General features: G+C 42.8%; 1 protein-coding gene across 3 annotated transcripts; it reads left to right on the top strand.

The window, feature by feature from the left end:
• LOC105355349 lies at positions 1–25,947 on the top strand. 3 transcript variants are annotated; one of them, XM_023961670.1, is made up of 10 exons: positions 1–469; positions 1,244–1,368; positions 2,170–2,243; positions 2,764–2,858; positions 5,009–5,228; positions 5,728–5,843; positions 7,633–7,744; positions 7,932–8,133; positions 17,255–17,584; positions 24,927–25,947. In XM_023961670.1, exons 2-10 carry the CDS (start codon positions 1,256–1,258, stop codon positions 25,063–25,065), a joined length of 1,401 nt encoding a protein of 466 aa, XP_023817438.1. In that variant the 5' UTR covers positions 1–469; positions 1,244–1,255; the 3' UTR covers positions 25,066–25,947. The 3 variants fall into 3 exon arrangements, with proteins under 3 accessions (XP_023817438.1, XP_023817436.1, XP_023817437.1); XM_023961668.1 differs by having other exon boundaries at positions 1,211–1,368; XM_023961669.1 differs by lacking the exon at positions 1–469 and having other exon boundaries at positions 537–1,368.
• Positions 25,948–27,385: the final 1,438 nt, after the last annotated feature.

The raw sequence follows: 27,385 nt of genomic DNA, 5'->3' as shown, positions 1-27,385 counted from the left end.
GTGATAACACAGATTGGGGGGTGAACTGTATTAATTAATTATTAAAAGGAACTAAATCTGTAAAATATTAGACAACATTACAGGAGCCATGTGGATCAGGGGGAACTATCTGTCCTTGTCATTGAATCTCCACCATCATTTAGTTCTATGTACCCAATAAAGTTATAATATTTTTTCTTGAGAATTTTCTGTTGAATCCTCCTCTCTTAGATCACTTCCTGCATTTCCCCGCCTCCTAACATATCTTCCTTCTCAAACCCCGCCCACTCATCTCTGAAGGATCTCTGAACCTTCTGTGATCCAGGCTGCTTTTCATCCATATGTGTTTTTAAAAAAAGCCTGTAATCCCAACTTTCTCTCTCTATATTTTTTTTTTTTTCCAGGAAACAGGTGTTTTTTTCTTTGGATTTTTAGGACTTCCCCCTCAGAGGATTACAGTTGACAGTTAAAAGTTGTGGAGGTTTTACAGGTGAGTTTATGCTTCAGTTCATATATGCAGAGGATGGTTCAGTTGACCTTTATTTTGGTAAAAACATGTATTTTCTTTTTTAAACAGTCTAAAATACACTTCATTAAATGCAAAAATCTCTTCTATGGCGGCTGCTCACAATGTCAATCTACACTTAATGATGCTTTTAGCTGCTTTTTAGCTGCAATTGACACGACTAAGGAAATTGCGTCTAAAGGTGGTTTTTGATAAAGTCAGTCAGTCTGACACTTTCACCAGAAAAAAGGTTTTGTTGGTTTGACGTGTGATAAAAAAGACAGATTTAATTTAGGATGTTTATTATTTGACCATGGTTCTGTTCTTTCACTCTGTTGGCGTACACGGTGTGATTAATATAGCGTACTGTTTACACAAATGGAAAATGTAGTAAAAAAAGACGGGTCTGCACTTCAGTGAAGCTTGTCCTGATATGAGGAGTTTCAGTGGACGGTGGTGGAGCTCAGCATCAGCCCGGAATGTGGATTTCTTTTGTCACTAAAGGTTTTCTTTCCACAACAGATAAACATTTGGCTGTGTGTTTTATTTACAGTATTTCTGTCAGTAGTTATCAATACTGTGTTATATGTTAGAATAGATGCCTTCTTTGTTAAAACAATTCAATAACATACACATTTTGTCAGGAGGAATTTCAGGATTTCCTTCTTTTCAGTTGGTGGGAAGCAGTTTCCTGGCTGACTGCGGTATTTCTGCTCCAACTCCCAGATCTGTACCTGAACACAACACTTCTGTGCACAGAGTCTCCTGACGATGAGCAACAAGCCCCGTCAGTGGCTCACACTAAAAATGCTGAGATGCCTGGTCCCCGTCTTTCTGGTCCTCGCCTTCCTCTCTGTTTTGCTGCTTGTGCAACAGCAAAACGGGTGAGTTGGTTTTGATTTCTGAAGTGTGACTTTAAAAAGATTTGTTCCTGGAAAAGACATTCAACAGGAAACGGTTCATTAAAAAAAAAAAGGTCACTGTAAAACTGGTTTTGGCAGCATTTATATCTAGAGATGCTGGTGTCAAAGAACAAAATTGAAAAACAGAAAAGTAAAAAATGTATGAAGGGAACAGTTCTTTGGGTTGACCTGGGTGCACTTAAAGCCCACACACGTCGGCGGCGGTCGGCGTCTTTGGGACGGTTTTGCTTCATTGGACTCATTCCAACTGCGTTTCTTTCCAGAGAAATTTTGCGCTCGATCAATTTAAAGGGAAAACCCGATTGGGTTTTTTTTTTTAACTCCAAGGTCCTTTAGACCCGAAAAGTGAACCAGAGAACTGCTGCTGCTGTGGCTGCACTTGCCTCTCTGATGCTGAAGTTATTTAATTACTGCTTTTGCCTTTGATCTTTTCTAAGCTCTAATGTCCATTTTTGGCAGTTTATGGGAACAACAATACTGACATGATACAGTAACTCCTACCCTGAAGGGGCCTGACTTGGGAATTTGTATTTTTAGGTTAGGTTTGTTTTCCATGTGACTCGTTTGACAGAACAAACACCAGTCTTGTTCTCTGTGTCATAAAGTTTATTATATGTAAATCAAAGGATGTACATCGTCCCACCTCAAAAAGGTTGCATGTCATTTTGATTTTCCACTCGTGCCTCTTTTGTTTTTGAAGGTTTGAGATTTTATGTTTAAGTATTTTATTAAATATTGAGTGTTTATTTTTATTTTTTTAAGGATTTCTCAACTAATGAACTTTCAGCTGTGGACCCGACCTTATCCAGAACAAAAGCCTTGTACAGAAGAAACTGGTGAGAGTTTGTTGCTGTTTGCTACGCATGTAGAGAAATCATACATCAAATACAGCAGCTTTGAAATGAGGCATTACAGAGATAAGATGGTCCATAGTTCTTTCTGATATGTGGAAATGTTTACGATGGGGCACAACTGTGACATACATACATACATTAGAGACAAAGGCCATGTTTGACTTCCTGCCAAGGACATTTTAGACTTTGAGATTAGGAGACAAAGGATAAGTTCAAATCTTTTTCCAAGAATAAAGGAGATCCTTATCATACAGCGTTGGTTCGAAAATGGAAACAAAAACTTGAAAGTGAAGGGATGCTGACGCTCACCCCGTTAGCGAAGGCGGCTTTGACCCTGAACCGGTCGCCAGTCCAAGGCAGGGCCATTACAGAAACTACAGCTTGTTAAAAAAATGAACATTGATGACTTTTCCTCCTCTTTTCTTTTTCTAAAAACAGAGTAAACATGTGATAAATCCAGTTTGTGATGTTTAGTTTACAACATCTTGTATCTTTTGAGCAGCTTATCCGGAACGAGTGATTTCATTTGCACCAGTCAAAAACACAAAGACGCTGCTGCTGTCAGCTTATCAAGAGCACCGCACAAATAAGAAGGAGGTGAGTGGAGGGACTATCTGTGACCCTGGTAATGAATGTTTAAGTTCCCCATGTATCGGTGAATAGGTCCTTTCAGTCAATCATTCACACAGAGTAAAAACACAGAATTCTCATTAGACCGCTTTATGGATGTAGACTTTGATGGCAGTCCATTGTGCTAAAGGATTTATTTCTGCTCATATTTTAAAAAATAATACAATATTCCCTGCGTGGCGTAAAAGGCGACTAAAAGGGACGGAGCGCGAGGACTGGGAATCCTCTCCCCTGTAACTATATTCCTAAATACGGACAGGCCAGAGTTGGGAAGGGGAGGTTACCTCCCCAAACCCTTAAGATTGGGTCCTTGAATGTGCGGGGGTGTAGTACGGATGGAAGCAAAGAGGTAGAGGGTGTGTGGATCAGGTGTTTGTTGTGAGACAGGTGTGTGAAAAGTTTTTGGCTAAGGGGAGGGAGGTGTTTTGGGCATTCATGGATTTAGAGAAGGCGTATGATAGGATTGATAGAGAGGCGTTGTGGGTTGTGTTGAGTATGTATGGTATTGATGGTAGATTGTTGGAAGGTGTGAAGGGTTTCTATAGAAACAGTAGAGCGTGTGTGAGAGTGGGAAATAGCACGAGTGAGTGGTTTCCTGTGAGGGTTGGTCTGCTTCAGGGATGCGTGATGTCTCCGTGGTTGTTTAACGTGTATATGGATGGTGTGGTTGCTGTTTGCAGATGATACTGCACTAGTAGCTGACTCAGAAGAGAGCTTGGCACGTCTGGTGGAGGAGTTTGGAAGGGTGTGCGACAGAAGGAAGTTGAGAGTGAATGTGGAAAAGGGTAAGGTGATGAGGTGTGCGAGGTTAGAGGGTGAAGATTGAATGTGGCATTAAATGGGGAGTTGTTGGAAGAGGTAGAGTGTTTTCAGTATTTGGGGTCGTATGTCTGTGTGGATGGTGGAATAGGGGGAGAGGTAGAGTTTAGAATGAACGAAGTACGAAAAATATGGGGGGGAATGAAGAGAGTGGTTGAATGTAGGTCACTGGGAAAGGATGGGAAAAGGAGATTGTATGAGGATGTGGTGGTGCCTGCAGCGTTATATGGGGCTGAAACATGGAGTCTGAAAGTGGCGGAAAAGAGGAAGCTGAATGTAGTTGAGATGAGATGTTTGAGGAGTATGTGTGGTGTGACGCGTATGGATCGTGTGAGAAATGAAGTTATCCGAGAGAGAACTGGTGTGATGCGAGAGTTGGCTTATAGAGCAGAGCAAAAGGCACTGGGACGGTTTGGACATGTTGAAAGAATGGAAAGGGAGCGATTGGTGAAAAAGGTATACGAATCTGATGTGAGTGGAGTGAGAATGAGAGGAAGACCGCGAATGGGATGGACAGAGGGTGTAAGGAGAGCGTTGAATGCAAGAGGGATGACTGTGGTGCAGGGGAGAGAGGCTGCTCAGGACAGGGATGGGTGGAGAGAGTTCGTGTATGAATGAATGGATGGGTGTGGTAGAGGTCTGGTCTTGGGATGATGCAGCAAGGGGAAACCAGCCTTGGCTGAGGCCCTACTGTGGAGGTGCCCACACTGGGCTGTGCAGCTGACCCTGGTGCAGAGTGGTGTGGCTTAGACCAGGCCTTAGACCAGTCACACACACACACGCGCGCACACACACGCACACACTGAAGGAGGAGGGTTTGGGGAAGAGAAGGAGGGCGGTAAGAATGGGTGCCCTGTCTAGGATACCTCACCTTGGTGGGACACAGCCTGGGTATATAGATAGATTTTAAAACCCGTGGTGCTCCTCATTAACATACCAGAAAATCATCAAATGTAAAGGACACCAACAGACTTGACATCTATTTTTATTAAAGCTTTTGGAAAACAAAAAGTTTTGCTTTCATAGTCTAATTAAGGTCAACTGGAGCCTGTCCAAAACTGAAAGAAACACCGTTCTATGTAACGTTGATCATATCATTAAAAGGAATGTCAAATTATTACATTAATCGCGATTAATTCCAGACATTTTATTGCGATAATTATTGTTTTTATCGTGTCAATCTAATTTTCTTTGCACTGTACGGTTACTTCCGTGTAAGTCTGTTCATGTCTAATAACAAAGTGATGAAAAAATGAAAGAATGTACAACTTTTTCTGGCAAAAACTTGCTTTTTCCAGGTCCGTGTGATTGCGGTGGTGCTGCGGAGTGAGAAAGCTGCCTATCGTTGCATCTTTAACTGTCAGGAGCAGCAGCACATCTCTGAAGGAGTCAGCAACATTCACAAAGATCACTTTCGATTCCCTTATGGGACAGCTGACATCATGTGTCCTATCCCATCTGGCTGCGTGGCTCCGACCCATATCGCTGTCGTCAGATCTGCTGCTAACTACTCTCAAGGTACGAGATGGTCCATCGGAGATCCCAAAGTGCTAGTGGAAGTGAAAGAATTTCCAGTATGAGTCTTCTGTTGATTTTTCACAAGTTTTTAAAAATACGAAAGAGTAAATATACAGCAGTAAAGTAAAAGATTTGTACTTGAAATGAGACTTCAACAGCTTTCACCAAGGAAACCAGCAATTTCAGTTTGAGCTGCTGGTAAAGCTTGATGCAGGTGCTGATGGTTTGACTGTCATTGAGACTGTATAGTTATATACAAAAAAAGTCACAGTATTGCATTTTTTCCAGCAGCCAATGCCTTTTTATGTTCTAGTGCTGACACTGCTTTTATTCCCACAGAACAGTCTCTATCATTGCTAGTTTCTGTGACTCCAGAATGATATTTATTGCCTCTAAAACTTGTAAACAAGAAATGAAATACGGTACTTCTTCTTTTACCAAATGGTATTTTGGAGTACAGAAATGAAATATTTACATAAAATTCTGTGACATCTTGTAGGTATGAATCATCATGAACTTTTGGAAATAAGGAACCAGAAGGTTCAAAGCGACGGGTTTGCTTTCAACTTCACCGTCTGCTTCTCCACCATGTTCAATTTCACAAACGTGCTGCAGGTATGATCAAGTATAAAAGCGTTAACATCTTATTTTGCTGCTTAAGCCTTAGTCTCAACTGCCCTTGTGGGTGTATACGTCAATCTGGGGATCCCGGCCACCATGGGTCCTGCATATAAATGGGGAGATGGCATTGATGCTGGATTGAAGCATTGATGAAGACTCCTGCTGTGGTCGGACCTCTAGGACCTACGTTTTCTTGGGTGATGGATCTCTGCTCCCTTGCTGCATTTCTTGGGAGGCACGTTGACTAAAAATTTACAAATTAACAAGATTATAATGTGTGCGCAAATTCTGATTTGCGTAAGACGAGTGGTGCAGAATGGCCTGCTTCGGGCAGCCAGTGGCAGTACATATGGACGGCCGCCATCCAGACATTTACACATTGTGCAATCAGAGCTGCCGCCGGTGTAGGTACCATAACCATTTGGTCTGCAATAACCGTTCGGGGTCTTTTTTACTGAGGATAACGTCACACTACGCTAAACCCACTTGGACAAACTATAGCGTGGAGATCTGCTTGAGCTCTACAAGGCAGGGTACACCCTGGAGAGTTCGCCAGTCTGTCGCAGGGCCACAATCACACACCCATTCACTCTCACACTCACACCTAGGGACAATTTAGAGTTGCCAATTGACCTATAAAGTATGTTTTTGGACAGTGGGAGGAAACCGGAGACCCCGAGAGAACCCTCTCAGAAAGGACCCCCGTTGATGTTCTGTTTCAGGTCCCCAAGCTGGGACTTGAACCAGGGGCCTTCTTGCTTTAAGGCAAGAGCGCTAACCACTGCGCCACCGTGCAGCCCGCCTTTTGTAACCCAAAGTTCTTTTCCCTCATAAGTGTCTCACATTATTCTTTGTAATGTTTATAGAGAGATTTTCCCAGAACCCCCTTTGTAAAAAGATCTGTGGCTGTTAGAATGAACCTGCTGCTCCACACAAGCTAACCATGTCTCTGATCAGAGCAGCTGTGTAGCTTCGTGTTCGCAGGCAGGGAAGGTGCTTTGTTATAGTGTTTGGTCCGGAGGAGGGTTCGAAACACAGTCCGTTTGGCTGCAAATGCACTTAACAATAATCATCCCAATAATAAAAGTTTAGAAGATAATCTCGCCCTATCAAGGCTCTGTTTTTTTACAACGGACCGCATAATAAATTCTTCTATGGTAGTATCGTAATTTGTCCAGACCAATCACTAACTGATGCGTCATCGGACCAACGGACAGCCAATCACACAATGTGACGTCAGCACTAATCGAAGGAGCCCGAACGGTTGTTCAGGCCGAACGGTTATGCTCCCTACAGAGGCCAGTGACCCGGCTGCCACCACCCTTTGGCCTCACCAGCTGTCGCCCGATATTGCAATGTTGTCATCCCTGCCTGACTGACTGTTACCGACAGGGCCATCTACATTCATGACCACGCCAACGATTAAAAAAAAAAATCAGGTGGCGGCATAAAATCTAGAAGATTCTGCTGATGCCTCCCCATCGTGCAGGGGCAGTCATTTTTGTGACCGCAGCTTTACATTAGCCTTACAAATACGTCACGATACACTTACCACATGCACAACAACGGTATGCTAAATTTTCATGACACGTCTCGAGGTGGTGGTAGTAGCCTTGAGGGAACTGCAGCATGCGGCCAGTCCTCTCTTTGACCCTTTACAGGCACGGACAACCTAAAAACCACACCTCTGTATGGGTTGTCAGCTGCAAACATAACAATGAATAATGACTTTTCGAAGGGATGATTTTGATGAAATGCACAAAGCATAACTGTGGCATTGCAGCTGGTACAGAGTCTGACGATGCTGGAGCTGCTCGGCGTGAACAGAGTCGTCATCTATAAGACCGACTGCAGCCCGGAAACACAGCGCATACTAGACTACTACGTATGTAAAGGTGGGTAATGTTTTATTACCATACATGCAAATTCAGTTATTTTTTTTACAATTTTTATTTTGTTACATTTAATATAACAATTGTGAAATGCAGCTATGGAATCAACTTGTTGCTGTCACACCTTCCTGTTTCTTTAATGAACAGGGCTTGCAATTCTAGTTTCACTTAACCAAAAATGTCTCTGCAGGTTTTGTGGAGCTGATTCCCTGGTCTCTGTCAAAATTCATTAACGTATCTTATGGCTGGCTGCCTGAACATGGTCCAGGTCAAATCCACTACGTAGGCCAGATTCCTGCCCTTAACGACTGCCTGTACAGATACATGTACAAATCCAGATATGTGGCCCTGAATGATATGGATGAACTCATTCTCCCACAAACAGTCAACAGGTACTTACGGACATTATCTCTGTTATTCAGTTCTTATCAATGGGGTACTGATAAAAATGAATTGGAATTAGAACACATGTAAGCTTAGTTTCTCACCCAAGTTCAGGTCCTCTACCAGAGGCCCGTGAGCTTGAGGGTCCTGCAGTATCTTAGCCGCTCCTAGCACAGTGCTTTTCAGGACTGAGATGTCTGAGGTATTTCCCATATATATATATATATAAAAACAAAACAAAAAAAAAGCCCCTCTCACCCTCCGCGGGTGGTTTCTCCTCCAAGCTCGGGTCCTCTACCAGAGGCCTGGGAGCTTGAGGGTCCTGCGCAGTATCTTAGCTGTTCCTAGCACTGCGCTTTTCTGGACTGAGAGGTCTGAGGTCTTTCCAGGTATCTGTTATAGCCACTCCTCCAGCTTGGGGGTTACTGCCCCGAGTGCTCCAATTACCACAGGCACCACTGTCACCTTCACTTTCCAGGCTTTCTCCAGTTCTTTTCAGAGTCCGTGGTATATCTCCAGTTTCTCATGTTCCTTCTTCCTGATGTTTGCATCACTTGGCACTGCCACATCCACCACAACGGCTTTCCTCTGTTCTTTGTCCACCATTACAATGTCTGGTTGGTTCGCCATTACCATCCTATCAGTCTGGATCTGGAAGTCCCACAGGATCTTTGCCCTCTCATTCTCTACCACCTTCGGAGGTGTTTCCCATTTTGACCTTGGGGTTTCCAGTTCATATTCTGCACACATGTTCCTATATATTATTCCAGCCACTTGATTGTTGCGCTCCATGTATGCTTTCCCTGCCAGCATCTTACACCCTGCAGTTATGTGCTGGATTGTTTCAGGCGCCTCTTTGCACAGCCTACACCTTGGGTCTTGTCTGGTGTGGTAGATCTGAGCCTGGTGCTCTGGGCATGTTCCTGAGCTGCCAGGATGAGCGCTTCAGTGCTGTCCTGTAGGCCAGCCCTTTCTAGCCATTGGTAGGACTTCTTGATATCAGCCACTTCAGTAATGGTCCGGTGGTACATCCCATGCAGGGGTTTGTCCTCCCATGAGGATCTGTCCTCCAGCACTGTATCCTCTGTTCTCCATTGCCTGAGACATTCACTGAGCACACTGTCAGTTGGGGCCTTGAGCTTGTTGTACTCATGCCACTTGGACGTTTCATCCTGGATAGTGGCTTCTACACTCACTAGTCCTCGGCCTCCTTCCTTGCGGCTAGCATACAGTCTCAGAGTGCTGGATTTGGGATGGAACCCTCCATGCATGGTGAGGAGCTTTCGTGTTTTAACATCCGTGGTCTGTATCTCTTCCTTGGGCCATCTTATTATCCCTGCAGGGTATCTGATAACTGGCAGTGCGTAGCTGTTTATTGCCCGGGTCTTATTTTTGCCATTGATCTGGCTTCTCAGGACTTGCCTTACTCCTTGGAGGTATTTAGCTGTTGCAGCTTTCCTTGTTGCCTGCTCCAGGTTGTCATTTGCCTGCAGAATTCCAAGGTACTTGTAACTGTCCTCAATGTCTGCTCTTGTTGCTTCTGGGAGTGAGACCCCTCCTGTGTGGACTACCTTGCATCTCTTTGTCACCATCCGGTTGCATTTCTCGAGCCGAATGACATCCCAATGTCAGTGCTGTAGATCCTGGTGGTGTGGATCAGGGAGTCAATGTCACGCTCGCTCTTAGCATATAGCTTGATGTCATCCATGTAGAGGAGGTGACTGATGTTGGCCCCATTTCTGAGTCGGTATCCATAGTCAGTCTTGTTGATTATTTGGCTGAGGGGGTTCAGACCTATGCAGAACAGCAGTGGGGACAGAGCATCACCTTGGTATATACCACATTTGATGGACACTTGTGCAAGTGGCTTCCCATTGGCTTCAAGGGTGGTTTTCCTCAGCTTCATTGAGTTTCCTATGAAGGCTGTTAGAGTCCTGTTGATGTTGTACAGCTCCAAGCATTCAGTGATCCACGTGTGTGGTATTGAGTCATAGGCCTTCTTGTAATCAATCCAGGCTGTGCACAGGTTGGTGTGTCGTGACCTGCAGTCTTGAGCGACTTTTCTGTCAACCAGGAGTTGGTGTTTGGCTCCTCTGGAGTCTCTACCAATGACCTTCTGTGATTTACTCATGTATTGGTCCATGTGCCTATCTATCTTGGTTGCAATGATGCCTGACATGAGCTCCCATGTTGTGGGCAGACAGGTTATTGGCCGGTAGTTGGATGGGACTGCACCCTTTGAGGGATCCTTCTGGATTAGGATCGTTCGCCCTTCCATTAACCATTCGGGGTGAGTCCCATCTCTTAGCAGCTGGTTCATTTGTGCTGCCAGGCGCTCGTGGAGTGCGGTGAGCTTCTTTGGCCAGTAGGCATGTATCATGTCAGGGCCCGGTGCTGTCCAGTTCTTCATACCTGAGACTCCATTTCTTGGATGTCTGCCACTGTGATAGTTACTGGATTCTGGCTAACGGACAACGTCCCGGACTGTGCCATCCAGCTAGCCGGGTTAGCATGCTTCCGGGCCGACAGGATGCTCGTCGAGGGGGGCAAGACCCGCGGTGAAGGTCTGTGTGTTTACATCAGCGATGCTTGGTGCCGGAATGCCAGAGTGGTCTACCAACACTGCTCCCCCCTGGCTGAGTTTATGATCGTTAAATGCCGGCCATTCTACCTGCCGAGAGAATTTAGCTCCATACTGCTGGTAGCAGCATACATCCCTCCCAGCTCCACCACCAACAGGAGTGAGGCTCTGTATGAACTACACCAGCACATCAGTGAGCAGCAGACAGCACACCCTGATGCCTTCCTCATCCTGGCCGGGGACTTCAACCATGCAAACCCCAAGAGCGTGTTTCCACAACTCCATGGACATATCAACTTCCCCACAAGAGGTTAAAACATCTTGGACAATGTTTACACCGCACACAAAGGAGCCTACAAAGCCCTTCCCCTCCCCCACCTGGGCGGCTCAGACCACACCACTGTCATGCTAATGCCAGCATACAGGCCAAAGGTCAAAGCCATCAGACCAGCTGAAAAGGTGATTCGGGTGTGGCCTGAGGGATCTACTGAGGCTCTACAGGACTGCTTTGCCACCACTGACTGGAGTATATTCAAACAAGCAGCCACCTATAATGACATCACTGATCTCCAGGAGTACACAAAGACTGTCACATCCTACATGAGGAAGTGCATGGACGATGTCACAGTCACCAAAACCATCACCCTTCGAGCCAACCAAAAACCATGGCTGACCGGAGACGTCCACAGACTCTGGAGGGAACGGAACGCTGCCTTCAGAGCTGGGAATGAAGCTGGTCTGAGAACAGCCAGGGCCAACCTGTCACGAGGCATCAGGGTGGCCAAGAGGGAGCACTCCAGGAAGGTGGCTGACCGATTCAGCGACAGTGGTGACACCAGGAACCTGTGGCGGGGCATCCAGACCATCACGGATTACGAGCCCGCCCCACAGGCCTGCGACTACTCTACCCCTCTGCTGGACCAGCTAAATACCTTCTTTGCCCGCTTTGAGGCAGACAACAGCAACCCGGCACAGAAGACTCCTCCCCCTCCCAGTGACCTAGTGCTGATGCTATCACGTGACAGCGTGAGGCGCTCACTGGGAAGGATTAAGCCACAGAGAGCCCCAGGACCTGACAACATTCCTGGCTGTATCCTGAGGAACTGTGCTGATGAGCTGACAGATGTCATCACCGACATCTTCAACCTCTCACTAAGCCAGGCTGTTGTCCCCTCATGCTTCAAAGCCACCACCATCATCCCGGTCCCAAAGAAGTCCTCTCCCTCCTGCTACAATGACTACCGCCCGATCGCTCTCACCCCCATTCTCATGAAGTGCTTTGAGCGGCTGGTCATGCAGCACATCAAGTCTACCCTCCCCCCCACTCTGGACCCCTACCAGTTTGCATATCGGTCAAACCGTTCGACCGATGATGCCATCTCAACAGCCCTCCACTCAGCCCTCACTCACCTGGAAACAAAAGACTCTCATGTCAGAATGCTATTCATTGACTTCAGCTCCGCCTTCAATACAGTCATCCCCCAGCAGCTCATCCACAAGCTAGACCAGCTAGGACTCAACACCTCCCTGTGTAACTGGCTTCTGGACTTTCTGACAGGGAGACCACAGGCAGTTCGTGTCGGCAACAACACCTCCAGCACCATTACAATTAACACAGGGGTCCCCCAAGGATGTGTGCTGAGCCCCCTTCTCTTCACTCTGCTGACCCACGACTGCACCCCAACATCAAGCTCCAACCTCTTCATCAAGTTTGAGGATGACACAACAGTGGTGGGTCTCATCAACAACAACGATGAGACCCCCTACAGGAGGGAGGTGAGCAGGCTGGCTCTGTGGTGCAAAGACAATAATCTCCACCTGAATGTGGAGAAGACAAAGGAGATGGTTGTGGACTTCCGGAGAACTCCCACCCAGCACGCTCCACTGATCGTCAATGGTGCTGCTGTGGAAAGGGTGAGCTGCACCAAGTTCCTGGGGGTGCACATCTCCGACGACCTGTCTTGGAACCAAAACACTGCATCACTCGCCAAGAAAGCCCAACAACGCCTGTACTTCCTCCGCAAACTGAAGAGGGCCAGAGTCCCCCCCATCGTGCAGACCTTCTACAGGGGGGCCATCGAGAGCATCCTGACCAGCTGCATCACCGTGTGGTATGGAGCCTGCAACGCATCCTGCCGGAAGACTCTGCAGCACATTGTGAGAACAGCTGAGAAGATCGTTGGTGTCCCTCTTACTGGCCTCTCGGACATTTACCGCTCCCGCCTCGCCCGCAAAGCCATCAGGATTGCAGGGAACCCCTCACACCCATCCCAGAGACACTTCAACCTGCTGCCATCAGGGAGGAGGCTGCAAAGTCTGCAGGCCAGAACCAGCAGACTAAAACACAGTTTCCTCCATCAGGCGATAAGGACACTCAACTCCCTCCCTGCCCTCCCCCCTCTGGCCCCTCCACTCCGTCCTACCAGCCCACACTGAAAACTTTCACAACAGTTCAGATCACCACTTTCACCAAAGACTGCCATCACTAACTCATCCACTTACTGTTCTCAGCACTGTTGTCACTTTAAACTGCCACTTTAACCATCTCATTGCTCTCTGCACTGTTTAGACTACTGTTATTCTTCTTATTATTGCTGTCTTTTTATCTATTTTTTTAAGTCGTTTATTTATTTATTTTTTATATGCTGCTTGCACTGTGGGGTGAGAGGAAAGCAATTTCATCTGTGCTGTATGTCTTTATGGATGCAGTACATTTGACAATAAAGCCGACTTTGACTTTGACTGTTCAGGGAGGTTGCTATGTTCTTTTCTCAGAGAGACCAGCCACTGGGCATTGCTGTTATGTGCTGTCTCTTTCTCCCATATACTTTTCCAGTACTGTTCAGTTTCCAGCCTTGGTGGGTCTGCTCGGCTGTTTTGACCCTGCCACTGAGCGCACACTTTGGCAGGCTGAGTTGCGAACAGCCTGTTTGTCCGTCTGGCTTCATTTTCTCTTGTGTACCTCTTTAGGCGGCTGCTCAAGGCTAAGAGCCTTTGTTTGGCAGTTTCCAGTCCTTTAGGTTATGGGCATCTGGCTGTATTTCTTAGGTACTTGCTTTCTCATTGTACCTCGTTGAGCCTCTGTCAGCTTACTCACATCCTTCCGAGTTGCCTTGATTTTGGCCTCTAACCGTTGCTTCCATGGTGGGTATTGTTTTCTTCCATGGTTGCTCTTATAGCCAAGCATCTCAAGGATCACTGCTGCTGAAGTGTATACCAGTTCATTGGTTTCTGTGATTGTTGTGGTAGGAATTGCCCTCAATGCCTCATTCACAGTTTCCAGAAGACTTTCAGGCGGTACATCACTTAACCGTTGTAGCTGGTGTCGGGGTTGCCCAGTGGTCATTCTAGACATGATCTTGTCTTTCAGGTCAGTTGCTGCCTCACTCAGCATATCTGTAGTTGTTGGGGCTGTGTACCCAAGCTCAGGGTGGGAGTGTGGTATAGCGTCCTCTCTGACCTGCTGTTGTGGCTCTCCCGTGATATTGCATTGTACCGCTTCAATCTCAAGTTGTGATAGGAGTTGCTGTTTGTGGATGTTAGAGCATTGGGCTACCAGATGTTTGGCAGTTAGCCTTGATTGTGGGTTTCGAAGCATCCATTGATTCCACATTCTTGCATATAACCCCTCTGGGTGGGATTACTTGAGTAGTAGTCCTCTAACAGAACCTTGTTCTCGCATCTAGTCCATTTCTGTCTTGTTCCAGTAGCCCACTTTCCATCAGGGTGCCCTGGTCCCCCAGCACCTGACGCAGACCTTGTTTGGCCGGGCGACGTCTGAGCCGACATGACATGTGGTTCATTGACTTTCATGTTGTGAGGTAGGCAGAAACGTTAAGGGTCTTGCCCTAGGACCCTCACTGGGTGATGTTAGTTGCTCACCATTGTTATGGTAATTGTCCCGTTTCCATGTTAATTGGCCCATTTCCATTGCCATTAATTGTTCATTCCGCCCCTGCGAATTGAACCCGGGTTTCCTGCATGACAGTCCTGCACCTTACCAACTATATATATATATATATATATATATATATATATATATATATATATATATATATATATACAAATTGTAAAATATGGTGGAAAATGAGTATTTGGTCACTAAAAAAAGTTAAACTCAATGCAACGCAATGACAGCAAACGTTTTCTGTACGTCTTCACAAGGTTTTCACAAACTGTTGCTGGTATTTTGGCCCATTTTTCCATGCAGATCTCCTCTACAGCAGTGATGTTTTAGGGCTGTCGCTGGGCAACACGGACATTCAACTCTCTCCAAAGATTGTCTAAGGGGTTGAGGTCTTTTAGACTGGCTAGGTCACTCAAGGACCTTGAAATGCTTCTTATGAAACACCTCCTTCATTACCTGAGCAACGTGTTTGGGATGGTTGTCATGCTGAAAGACCCAGCCACGGTTCATCTTGAATGCCATTGCTGATGTAAGGATATTTTCGCACAAAATCTGACGATACATGGCCATGACACCAAGCTGCTTACCTGTTGCAGATTCAGTCTTCCAAGCCTGGTGCAGGTCAACAATTGTGTTTCTGGTGTCCTTAAACAGCTCTTTGGTCTTGGCCATAGTGCAGTTTGGAGTGGGACTGTTTGAGGTTGTGGACAGGTGTCTTTTATAAAGATAACAAGTTCAAACAGGTGCCATCCATAAACAAGAAGTTACTGTGAGAGCCAGAAATCTTGCATGTTTGTAGGTGACCAAATACTTATTTTTCACCATAATTTGCAAATAAATTATTTAAAAATCAGACAATGTGATTTTCTGGATTTTATTATTTTGTCTTTCATAGTTGACGCATACCTATGATGAAAATTACAGGCCTCTCATCTTTGACGGAATACTTTTTTGCCCCATTGTCTTTGTGGGTACATGTATGTGTGGATGGATGGATGGATGGATATCCAGAATGTGCTTTTGATTCAGAATATGGTAAACAAAGTCGATGAATGTAAAAGCTGTCAGTTTGTATAAAAAGTGCAAACAGGAAGTCCTAAAAATTAAGAGAATCTATTTTATTTAATATCCAAAAAAACCTATGTGAGTTTCTTTCTCACGGTCTAAAAATGTCCTTCATAGATTAATTGGTGACACCAAATTGTACCATAGATGCGATTTTGTGGCCCTGCGACAGACTGTCCAGTGTGTACCCTGGCATCAATCAACAGTAGTTGGGATAGGCTCCAGCAAACGCCATGTCCTCGAAAAGGATTCAGCGGGTTGAGAAGATGGATGGATAGAAATACCTGTCCTAGCCCATTCCACACATCACCTGTGAAAGTGTCTGAACTTTTTATTTGAATATAGAATTGGTAATCATTTCAAGTTCTGTCAGAGATTTTAACTAGATTTGTGTGATTCTTTTGAATCCACTGCAGAATGGTCCACATGGACTTTAGCTGCCCACCAATGAAAAAAAAAAAAAATTACTCAACCATACACACCCAGAAATTTCAGTTTGGGTTTAAATCTGGCTAAGGACGGGTTTGCTATGTGGATTTCATTGTCAGTAAATGTGGTCGGACTGTTAAGCTATGCTCACACCGTCCACTAAGGAGAATCTATGTAAACGAGTGTATTTGCAGCGTTCAAAACTCTGGAATTAAAGCATTGCTTCAAAGTATGTTGAGAGTTAAAAACAAGGTTGAATTTTGACCAATTAGGGTTCCAGATATGAATGGTCGCTTTTAATTCACAAAAGTGCCAACCGTTTGAAAATTGATCATAAAGGAGAAATTAACAATGATAGGTTGTGCCCGTCTTTCATATGTCGGAATAGAGCTGTAAAAAAACATCCAGGGACAAGATTCACCAGATTCCCAACTGTAGGTGGCAGACAAGTACAAAGAGAAAGACGCCCCACTTTCAAAATCCCTGGAAATTTCTTGTGAGTCTGCGGAAACAAAGCAGCGTGCATCAATGCTCACTACAAGAATGAAAACAGACCACAATGCATTGTGTTTGAATCTTTGTCATTTGAAAAAAAAAAAGTATGTAAATTTCTTTATAATAGAAATCCCTCAAGTTTTCATCCTTAGAACACAGTAGATTCATAAGCAGAATTCATAAAATAGTCGTAGTTATTGGGTTTTAGCAAATGGGTGACGTTATATATTACATTTAAAAGAATAACTAATAAAGTAATGAGTATGTGTAAAAATTGCATTAAAATCCAGGGCACTGCATCGTCTTTAGGGATTTGGAAGTAATGAGGGAACTCACACACAACCAATTAGTTCGGTTCTAGACAGGAAAAGAGTCACTGAGCTGCAGGTGTCTGACTCCAAATTCTTGCTAAAGCTGCAAAGTGCAAAGCTCAAAATAACATATAGAAAATGTGTAATCAAAGAAATAAGAATAGTCATAAAAACGTTATCAAAGGCAGCTGTCAAAAAGCCACAATGTTTTATCTCTAAATCATGAAACTGAGTCCTGAAAGTCTGATTTCAAACACCACAGTCAGATGGTAACTTTATAAAAATAAAACTATTCAGGTAAACAGCAAAGGTGTTTAAGAGTACTTTTATTTTCATCCCAGTTGGCTGGAGTTGCTGCCTCTGCTGGAGAAGAAATATGGGGTCAACAAGTGCTACAGGTTTCAGAATAACGTGTTTCCCAAAGATGTGGTGCTGCCTCCACCCCCCTCTGCTGCCACTGCGCCCTCGCCGCCGCTTTGGAAGAACCTTTCTGGAGTGAATATCCTGGATCATCTCTACCAAGAGCCCTTGACTAAAGAGAGCCGTTATATTCAGTTCAAAATCATCGTCAACCCGCGAGCTGTGTTCTCCACCAGTGTTCACGGAGTCCTGAGCTCCCAGAAGGGCTGTGTCTGGGTTCAGAGGGAGATTGCAAGGATGTACCACACCAGGTAAAGATAGCTCCACTTCTTCTTCAATGACTCTTCTCATTTAAATCAACTTATTCTTTACTTATACTTTCAAACTAGTCTCTTGGGACAAGTTGGCATAAAAGTATCAAAAATGGCCTTTTGGGCACAAAAATCTAATACATTTTTCTTAAAAGTCTCAAATATGGTATGTATCAGTTTCTCAAAGTTGTCTCACATTTGCATTTTATTCAGAGAAGCAAAATGTCTGCTTTCCCTTGAGGATGACTTTGGGGAAATACTGGTAAAGCCAGCAGGAGGCGTTGGTGTGTCTTTGTAGACATGACACCAAGAGAGGAGGAAGGATGTCTAGAGTGGCTGGTAGGAATGTTGGGGCTGTTCAGGACATGGATGTCAGCTCAAGACAGTGGTAGGATGTTCTGTAGATGAAACAGAGAAGCTGAAGGTGGGACTACACCAAGGATCAGCTTTGAGGTTAGACAGACATTTTTTGTGGTTCAGGCTGTTTGCAGATGACATTGTGATCTGTAGAGAGAGCAAGGAGGTGGAGGAACATCAAGTGGAGGTTTGGAAAGGAGAGGAATGAAGATCTGCAGTAAGATAAGAGTGTGTGAAGGAGAGGAACTTAACGGGGAGGTTACAGGGAACAGAGGTGAACTATTTAATGACACTTTTATTTTGCAATGGAATACTTTCAACTGGAACAGAAATAAATCAAAGTACATTTTTACTGAAATTACTGTGAATTTCATATTTGAAGACCAGAAATAAAATGAACAGAATTTCTGTCTGGAAGAAAAGGAAAAAAAAAACATTAATTTTGGGTTCATGTTAAATGTCATTATATATTATTCATTGTTAAATGTTTACTGTAAGCTTTTTTTTTTTTTTTTTTTTTTTTTTTTCTTCAAGTTTCTTTTTATTTGAGTATTCAGCAACATATACAGTGTAAAAGACATTCAAACTTTTTTTTTTTTTTTCCCTTAATACCCCAAACAAACAAACAAACCCCCCCTGTTGCACCCTAAAGAAAAATAATTAAATACAATAAAAAAAGATTTTGCTGAATGGAGTAACAGTGTTACCCCTCAGAAAGAAGCGATGGATCAATATCTTTGATCTTGCTCAGAACTGGCTGCCAGACATTAAAAAACCCTGCAGTACAACCCTTCATTGAATATCTGATTTTTTCTACGGTAAGATGGCACATAAGATCCACAAGATATTTCCTAAAAGTAGGGGGTTGTTTGTTTTTCCAGTGTAGGAGGATTAGCCTCCTGGCCAGAAGTGTAGTGAAAGCGATCACACTTTTGGATTTACTTGGAAGCCGCAGAGAGAACTCTGATACACCAAAAATTGCAATTGAGGCCTCAGGAGCAATGTGTGTCCCCAATGCGTCAGAGAGAAGTTGAAAGATGTTGTGCCAGAAGGCCCTTAGTGTCGGACAAAACCAAAACATATGCGAAAGTGTACCTGGTACCCTATCACAACGATCACAATTAGCATTAAGGTCTGGTTTGATTTTAGCTAACTTTACTTTGGACCAATGCAGTCTGTGAACCACCTTGAATTGTATAACCCTTTGTCTTAAGCATATAGAGGATGAATAAATATTCTGAAGAGCAGTCTGCCATACATCCTCTGATAGGTCCGTAGCCAAATCTTCTTCCCACTTTCTTTTGGTATGAGTCAGTGGATCTGTGTTTGATGAGTTGATTGCAGTGTATATTTTGCTGATGAGTCCTTTTGACTGTGGATTAAAGGTCAAGATGTTTTCAAGAAGTGAGTCTGGTGGTCGCGAAGGGAAATGGGTGAATGTGGTAGATAGAAAACTTCGAAGTTGAAGGTATCTGAAGAAGTGAACATCAGGAATTTTAAATTCACTTTTTAGTCTCTGAAATGAAACAAATTGACCTTCGATGAACAGATCCTTCAGGGTTCTCAGACCATTTGTGGACCAATATGTAAAAGAGTTATCAGTTATGGAAGGGAGAAACATAATATTTTTCACAACTGGGGCATAGATTGACATATTTTTAAGGTGCAGGCTTCTCCTAAATTGTGCCCAGATTTTAAGTGCATGTTTAACTACTGGGTTCTGTGAAATTTTGTCGAGGGATTGTGACAGTGGTATTGTTGAACAAAGTAGAGAGTGTAAAGAGGCAGATTGACATGACATTCGTTCAAAATTTAACCATTTAAGATCCTTATGACTTGATGTCTCTAGCCAATAAAGTAATGTACGGATATTTGCTGCCCAGTAATAGTATTGGAAATTGGGAAGTGACATTCCCCCATAATCTTTGTGGTATTGTAAAATATTTTTGCGAATGCGGGCAGTCTTCCCATTCCATATAAATGATGAAATCAGTTTGTCTAGGTTAGAAAAGAATGTTTTTGTTAAAAATAAAGGTATAGACTGAAAAAGATATAGAAACTTAGGTAGGATGTTCATTTTAACAACATTAATTCTGCCTCCTAAATAAATTGGTAAGGATTGCCAGCGTTGCAGATCTTGTTTTACACTATCTAACAATGGAATAAAGTTTGTTTTGTACATATGTTTATAATTGCTTGTGATCCAAATCCCTAGATACTTGAATTTATGCTGGCTTAATTTAAATGGTATGGAATTTGACACATCTTTTAGTGCAACAGGATTTATGCGCATCAGTTCACTTTTGTGCATATTTATTTTATAACCTGATATTTTTCCAAACTCACGCAAAAGTGTGAATAAATGAGGAAGGCTGTATAGGGGATCAGATATATATAGTAATGTGTCATCCGCGTACAGAGATACTTTGTGTTCAGAATCCCCTCTCTGAATACCTTTAATAGAATCATCACCTCGAAGAGTAATTGCTAGAGGTTCAATGACCAAAGCGAATAATAAAGGTGATAAGGGACATCCTTGCCTTGTTCCACGTCCCAGCTTAAAAAAAGGTGAAAGATTATTATTGGTACGAATTGCTGCGACTGGGGAAGAGTAGAGAATACGTATCCATGAGATAAACCTTGGGCCAAAGCCAAATTTTTTAAGTGTATAAAAAAGGTAGTCCCACTCCACACGGTCGAACGCTTTCTCAGCATCAAGCGAGAGAACTATTTCAGATGTATCTGGTGGAGAGGGATGATGAAGAATATTTAAGAGTCTTCGAACATTATGAAAAGAATGACGATCTTTGATAAACCCTGTTTGATCATCAGATACGATAGAGGGCAAAACAGTTTCCAAGCGATGTGCTAGTATCTTAGCAAAGATTTTACTATCTACATTTAACCCTTGTGCTGTCTTAGATGACCCCACCCTTACATTGACGTGTTCTCCCTACCATGACAAAGGTGGATAAAGGTGGAAAGATTTCATGTAATCCATGGACACCAGTGAAGATCACAAATCATTGAAGAAAAAAGTTTCAGAGCACTGTCTAGTGGGTCTAGATGACCCAACTCCCAATGCTAAAGTGCCTAGGATAGCACAAGGGTTAATAACGAGATAGGCCGGTAAGAACTGCACTCTAAGTGACTTTTACCTTTTTACCTTTTTTATGTATCAAAGAGATAACAGCCTGTCTCATAGTCTCTGGGAGAGAACCTGAGAGGGAGGAGTCATCATAGACTGAGAGTAATATAGGGGACAAATCTTTTGCAAAGGTTTTGAAAAATTCACTTGGGAAGCCATCTGGTCCTGGTGATTTCCCACTTTGCATAGAATTTATGGCCTTCTGAATATCTTCTGTTTTAAAAGGTCTCTCCAGATTTTGAGATACTTCCTCATCTACTCTAGGCAGATTAAGCTTGCTAAAAAACTTGTCAAAAAGTACTTGATCCTTTTTAGATTCTGAGGTGTATAACTGTGTATAATATGTATGAAACCTTTGATTAATCTCTAAAGGGTCAGTTAACTTCACATTCTGTTCAGTGTTGATGGCTATAATAGCCTGAGCCACTTGCTGATGACGAAGCTGATGGGCGAGTGTTTTACCTATCTTTTCCCCATGTTCATATGATTTATATCGACATTTATTTAAAAGATTTTCAATCTGCCGTGTAGTCGACAGATTATATTCGGTCTGAAGAGCTAGGCGCTTTTTGAACAGGTCAGATGAAGGGGAGTTAGCTAGCATATCATCTAATTGGAGAATATCATTTTCAATCCTCTTAATCTTTTCAGTTAGAAGTCTTTTCGTTCTAGCACTATAAGATATAATTTGGCCTCTAAGGTATGCTTTTAATGATTCCCAAATTAAGCTAGAGGACATTCCAGGGGTGCTATTACGTGTGATATATTCCTTTATTTCCTTTGAAATAAATTTAACAAACTCTCTATCTGAAAGCAGTAGAGTATTAAATCGCCATGGTCGATATTTATTACCTGGACTTGGCATTTTCAATGTCATTAACAATGGTGCATGGTCAGATATAACTATTGCTTGATATTCACACTTATTGACTAGAGAAAGTAGGTTGCTATCAAGGAAAAAATAATCAATTCGTGAGAAAGTTTTGTGTACTGGTGAGTAGAAAGAGTAACTTCTGCTATTGGGATTCCGGAATCTCCAGACATCAAACATTCCATATGTTTTAAGAAGCTGGTTGATCACTTGTGATGCCTGTGATGGTTGTGTGGATTTAGGCGAACTACGGTCAAGGGAAGGAGTTAGTACACAATTTATATCACCTCCGAGGATGAGATGGTGCGAATCTATGTTTGGTATTCGGGAAAAAATTTCAGTAAAAAAAACACCATTGTCCCAATTAGGAGCATATATGTTTGCCAGTATAACAGGAGTATTATTCAATCTTCCCACTACTATTATATATCTTCCAGACGGGTCAGCTTCTACTTTTGTCATGTTAAAAGAAATTGATTTTTTAATGAGAATGGCTGTACCTCTGGATTTAGAATGAAAGGTAGAATGAAAAATATGTCCCACCCATCCCCCTCTAAGTTTGGAGTGATCAAAGGTGTTTAGATGAGTTTCTTGGAGGAAGGCAATGTCAGTATTCAGCTGCTCCAAATGTGAGAGCACCTTCCTACGTTTTAATGGATGATTTAGTGATTTGACATTCCAGCTAACAAAATTAACTGGGCAACAGCCATACTGATTATTGAATAACTGACTAGCCATTGGCTATGAAAAACAGTATTTTTAAGGTATTAATCTGGGCAAGTAAATACAACCTGTAAGACATGAGATCTCATCACTTTAACAGAAATAGATGCAACAGATGAAAATAAAATAACTTTAGGTGCAACAGGTAACCCACCCCACCCATCACCAACAAGAACATGGTGATCATAAACAACCCTCTTACAACAAAATCCACACATTATGTGCTTGTTAGAACTCTAGCGTCCAGTTTGCTCTGCAAAAATATTTAAGAGTAGAAATACCAAAAAGCCTTTTAACATCTGACATTCAGATTAAATGTCCAAAAATGGTGCAGGTGAAGAGGTCACACACAAAAAAAAAAAAAAAATATATATATATATATATATATTGAATTAAAAAAAGTTTAATAATAAAAAAAAGGGAGGAAAAGGTATGGTTCATTCCGATCATAGTTTACCTATTTATTCAGATTACCATCCTTTTAGTAGTCATATAGAGTGGAAGTATGATTTGTGTGTGACAGATGAGCATTTCCGTCAGTCTCCCGGTGTGACAAAAAACCCCACAGGAATAACGTAGATGAGGAAAAAATTGAGGAAAAAAAAGAAGAGAAAATAGTAAAAAATAATCACTCCTCAAAGAATATTTCCCTTCACATACGTCATGGCTTGTGCTGCATCCTTAAATCGTTTTTCAATTCCATTGTGTGTAATCCGCAGCTGTGCCGGGTGAAGCAGCCCATAACGCACGTTCTCCCGTCCACGCAGAAGCTTTTTTACCTCATTGAAGGCCGCCCTGGCGCTGGCTACACTCGGTGGATAATCGGGAAAAATGAGGATGGTGGCACCTTTGTAGAGGAGAGGACCTGCAGCTCTGGCACGGCGGAAGATCTCAGTGTAATCCTGATCGTAGTGCATCTTGGCGATGATCGCTCTGGCTTTCCCATCTGCTTGTCTCGTCTGTAGAGCGCGGTGGCATCTGTCAATCAGCACTTCTTTATTGATTTTCAACACCTCTTTGAGTAGTTTGGAGATTGAATCGGGTGTGGTCGGAACTTCCTCGGGTACATTCAATATGCGAATGTTTGATCTCCGCATGCGTCCTTCCATATCCACACACTTTCCTTGGAGGATCGACATGTGTTTTTCCAGCTGCTGGACAGATTTTTGTAAAGTTGTTATGTCATCTGAACACCCTGAAAGTCCTCGCTCCATCTCTGACACAGTAGATTGAATTGCTTTCAACTCTGACCGCACTGTGGCGGTGTTGTTGGCCAACTCTGTTCGGACCGCTTGCATCTCCATTTTCACCTCCCCGAACTCCTTCGCTATCACTTTTGCGAGCTCCGTCTGGAAGAGCTGGGTGATTTCTGATTTGATCGAGGCCAGTATGTCGCTCTTCAGATCTAGAAGTCCCGTCTCAGACAGTTCACACGGCTCCATTGGTGCTCCTAGCTCTTCAGGTGGTGTGCTAGGTGTGGAGCTAGCTGAGTCTGAGCACGCTTTGCTAGCAGAGGCAGCAGCTTTGCCCGTATATTTATATTTGCGGAGACTACTTGCCATTTCAGCTTGTAGAATAAAATCCAGGCGATGAGGAAAGAAGATAGGTTGCTAAGCCGCACGAGTTTTCTTGGCACTTTTTAGAGTATTATGGCTTTTTTTGCTAATTTATGCAGAGCACGCTAAACATGCGACCTACTCCATTGCCTGCTCGCTAGCGCCCCCTTTTACTGTAAGCTTTTGACTGTAAATCATATGAACCTGAAAACAACAGACACAAAAGTGTTCATCTTGTTTGCAGTTGACATTTTAGAAAAGAGCTAAAAAAAGAGTCTCGCTACAGAGCTGCCATAGGTTTTCCAAGGCTACTGACAGAATTAAGCCAATCATAATCAAGATAATTGATTATTGATTTATGACAGGAACCGAGTGGTTAGTTTGGGCGTCACGTTTGCGCTACAGCTGGACATTGGATAGGACTGTATTAGAGAGAGCTAATTGTTTCTTTAGTCACTGTGTCTTATTTTGTGGTTGTCACTGAAAGTCTTTTTTGGAGTAATCTGGAGGAAAAAGAGAATTTCTTTATCATTTGAAGTACATATAAAACCAAATGATAGTGTTTTAACTTCAGAGATGTTATGTATGTGTCTTTTAAGAAGGAAGTAAGCAAACAACAACAAAACAAAAGCTGGATTTATGACAGGAGGATGAGTGAATCTCTCAGTGACTGTTCTCTGTCTGCAGAGATAAAAGGCAGCCGGAGCTGAAACCAGGCCAGCTTCTTTTTGACGGCAGACTGCTGAACTACAGCGCTCCGCTGATCCAGACCGTCAACGCGGTTCTGCGAGAGAACGGACTTTTACCTGCAGAGGGCAAACTCTGACTCCACAGCCTGGACCTCCGCGCTCGTCTGAGATGCTTTTCCATTTGGGACGCCGACATGTTTCCTCAGCACTTTAAAGGAAAACAGGAAGATTTAAACTTTGTGGGTTGTAATCCATGGAAAACTCAATCCAGCGTTTATGTTTTCTACAGACTGTGTTCTACTTTTTATTTGGCTTTCTTTTATTTTAACATGTATGACACATATTTATTTTTTTAAGCAGCATCTTGAAATTCATCGCCGATGAAAATAGTGTTTTTGGTGATTGTAACGTGTTGAAAATTATGCTTAAAATTGCATTTCTGAGTATTTCTTTATTCAAATTGTTGCGAACCTGGAGCAGACGAAATGCCGATTGAAAAAGATCCTATTTGTGAATTTGTGAGGTAGAGAATACGCCATCTCTTCTTGAACTGTAGTGCCATCTCAGATCTTTTTCTCTACATTTCTGTTTTGTTTTTGGCTTTTTTTTTTTTTTTTTTCTTTGATAGAATAGCTCTGATCACGGCTCGCTTACGTGTCTTCCTTCTGTCTCCTTCCCCTCTTTTTTTCTCGTTTTTTATAGTTGTCCTGTCAATCAAAAATAATTCAGTGGAGTTTCATTTCGGCTCTAATTTCAGGTTCTCCTGGGAAATACAAGGAACATCAGATCGAAACATTTCAAATGACGATTACAAATAAGCTCTCCAACAGAAAGAGTCATGAATGCAAATGTCCTCCATTAAACGTCCACATCCCTGAATGTCGCAGTAACTTGTGTTTCTGTTGTCGTGTAAAGAGGATCTTGTTAGTCTTCCTTCTGTCTCTCAGACTCTCCTCACCACTGCAAACACAGATTTGTCTGCAGCAGCTAACAAATAAACCAACCTCTTGAGTAAAGATGACAGTCTGCTTGGAGGTAGATCCGATGTCTTGGCTTGTGTGACTGAGTTCTTCTTCCTTTGGGTCTTTTTTGGCATTCTATGTTTAAGGCTCAATTCTGCCACCTACTGTGCAGGAGTGTGAGTTGGAGCTAAAAAAACAACAACAATTCTTATTGGAGCAAACCATTACATCCTTAAAAGGTAGTAACTTCATGTACAGGTTCTTTCATCCCCTCCTAACAGATCTTCTCAAGTCAACATCCCACAATCTCGTATCTTTAGGGCTTCTTTCAGAAGCTTTTCTATGTCCACATCGACGCACTACGTGTTCTACTGTTTCTTACGGTGGCCCTGAGGTTCAAATCACGCCAACAAATCACTCAAAGCATTTTAAAGATCACACCGATAATTAAGGAAGCAAACAATGAACTTACATTTAAAAAATCAAACCACAAGTAAAAAAAAAAAATTAAAACAAAATAAAAATGAAACTTTTGGGAAAACAAAAGTAATTTCCAGAAATCAAAATGAACTGTTAATAAAAATAACGAAACCAAAGAAAAAAACAAATACACATACATACATGCATGTCATAAAAGCCATCAAAATAAATCATCAAATATTCATAAAATTAATAAAATCTAATTAAAACACGTGAAAACCACTTAAAAACTATACTAAAATTGTTAGTTTTGATTTTTTTCTTAAAAACTTCCACAGTGGGTGAAAAAACCCCCATTACATTCTAGAAAATCAAAACACAATTACAAAAGAAATGAAGCCCTCACATCTTCAGGTGTGGTGCAGACGCTGACAATGTGGGCGGGTCACCTTCCTTCCTTCCTTCCTTCTTATTTTGATCAAGGCCTTAGCTTCTAGTTTTGGTTTTGTCATCATTTCTGAAGTGTTTATCCTTTTTTCATTTGCAACAGTGGTCCCTGGGCTGCCAACCAGTACCGGTCTGTGGGACCGTTGGCTGCAGGGAAAAAAAAAAACATGACCTGCATGTTTTCTACTTCTAATCTGATTCTGAAGGAAGTTTTATTTTGGAAAACAACCACATCGGACTCGTTAAAAAGGACATAATAAAAGCTTTATCAGTGTTTTATATATGATTCAAACAGCCACATGACCAGTTAAAGGCCTGGATTCGTGGAGAGAGCCATTTAGCTATTAGTTTGGAGTCAGATTACTCTCACTTTACAGAACCAATCTGTGGTGTTACCTTGTGTCATCATGTCGGCTAACCATCTGACCTTCCCTGCTGTCATTGGATTGGATTTCCTCTGGTTGTCTGGTTTAGTGTTCGATGTTTCAGAGAACTGCTACTGGTTCAAACAATCATAAAGCAGAAGTATCAGTTTTTGCCTGAGCCTGCAGAAAACTCAGCTGTATACTAACACTGCTCTAGCATTGTATTTGGCTCTTCCTCCAATAACATCAACGCATGAGTATTT

The sequence above is a fragment of the Oryzias latipes genome, chromosome 13 (genome assembly GCF_002234675.1).
Source record: "Oryzias latipes chromosome 13, ASM223467v1".
NCBI classification, from domain to species: Eukaryota; Metazoa; Chordata; class Actinopteri; order Beloniformes; family Adrianichthyidae; genus Oryzias; species Oryzias latipes.
This window is presented reverse-complemented; position numbering and strand designations above follow the sequence as displayed.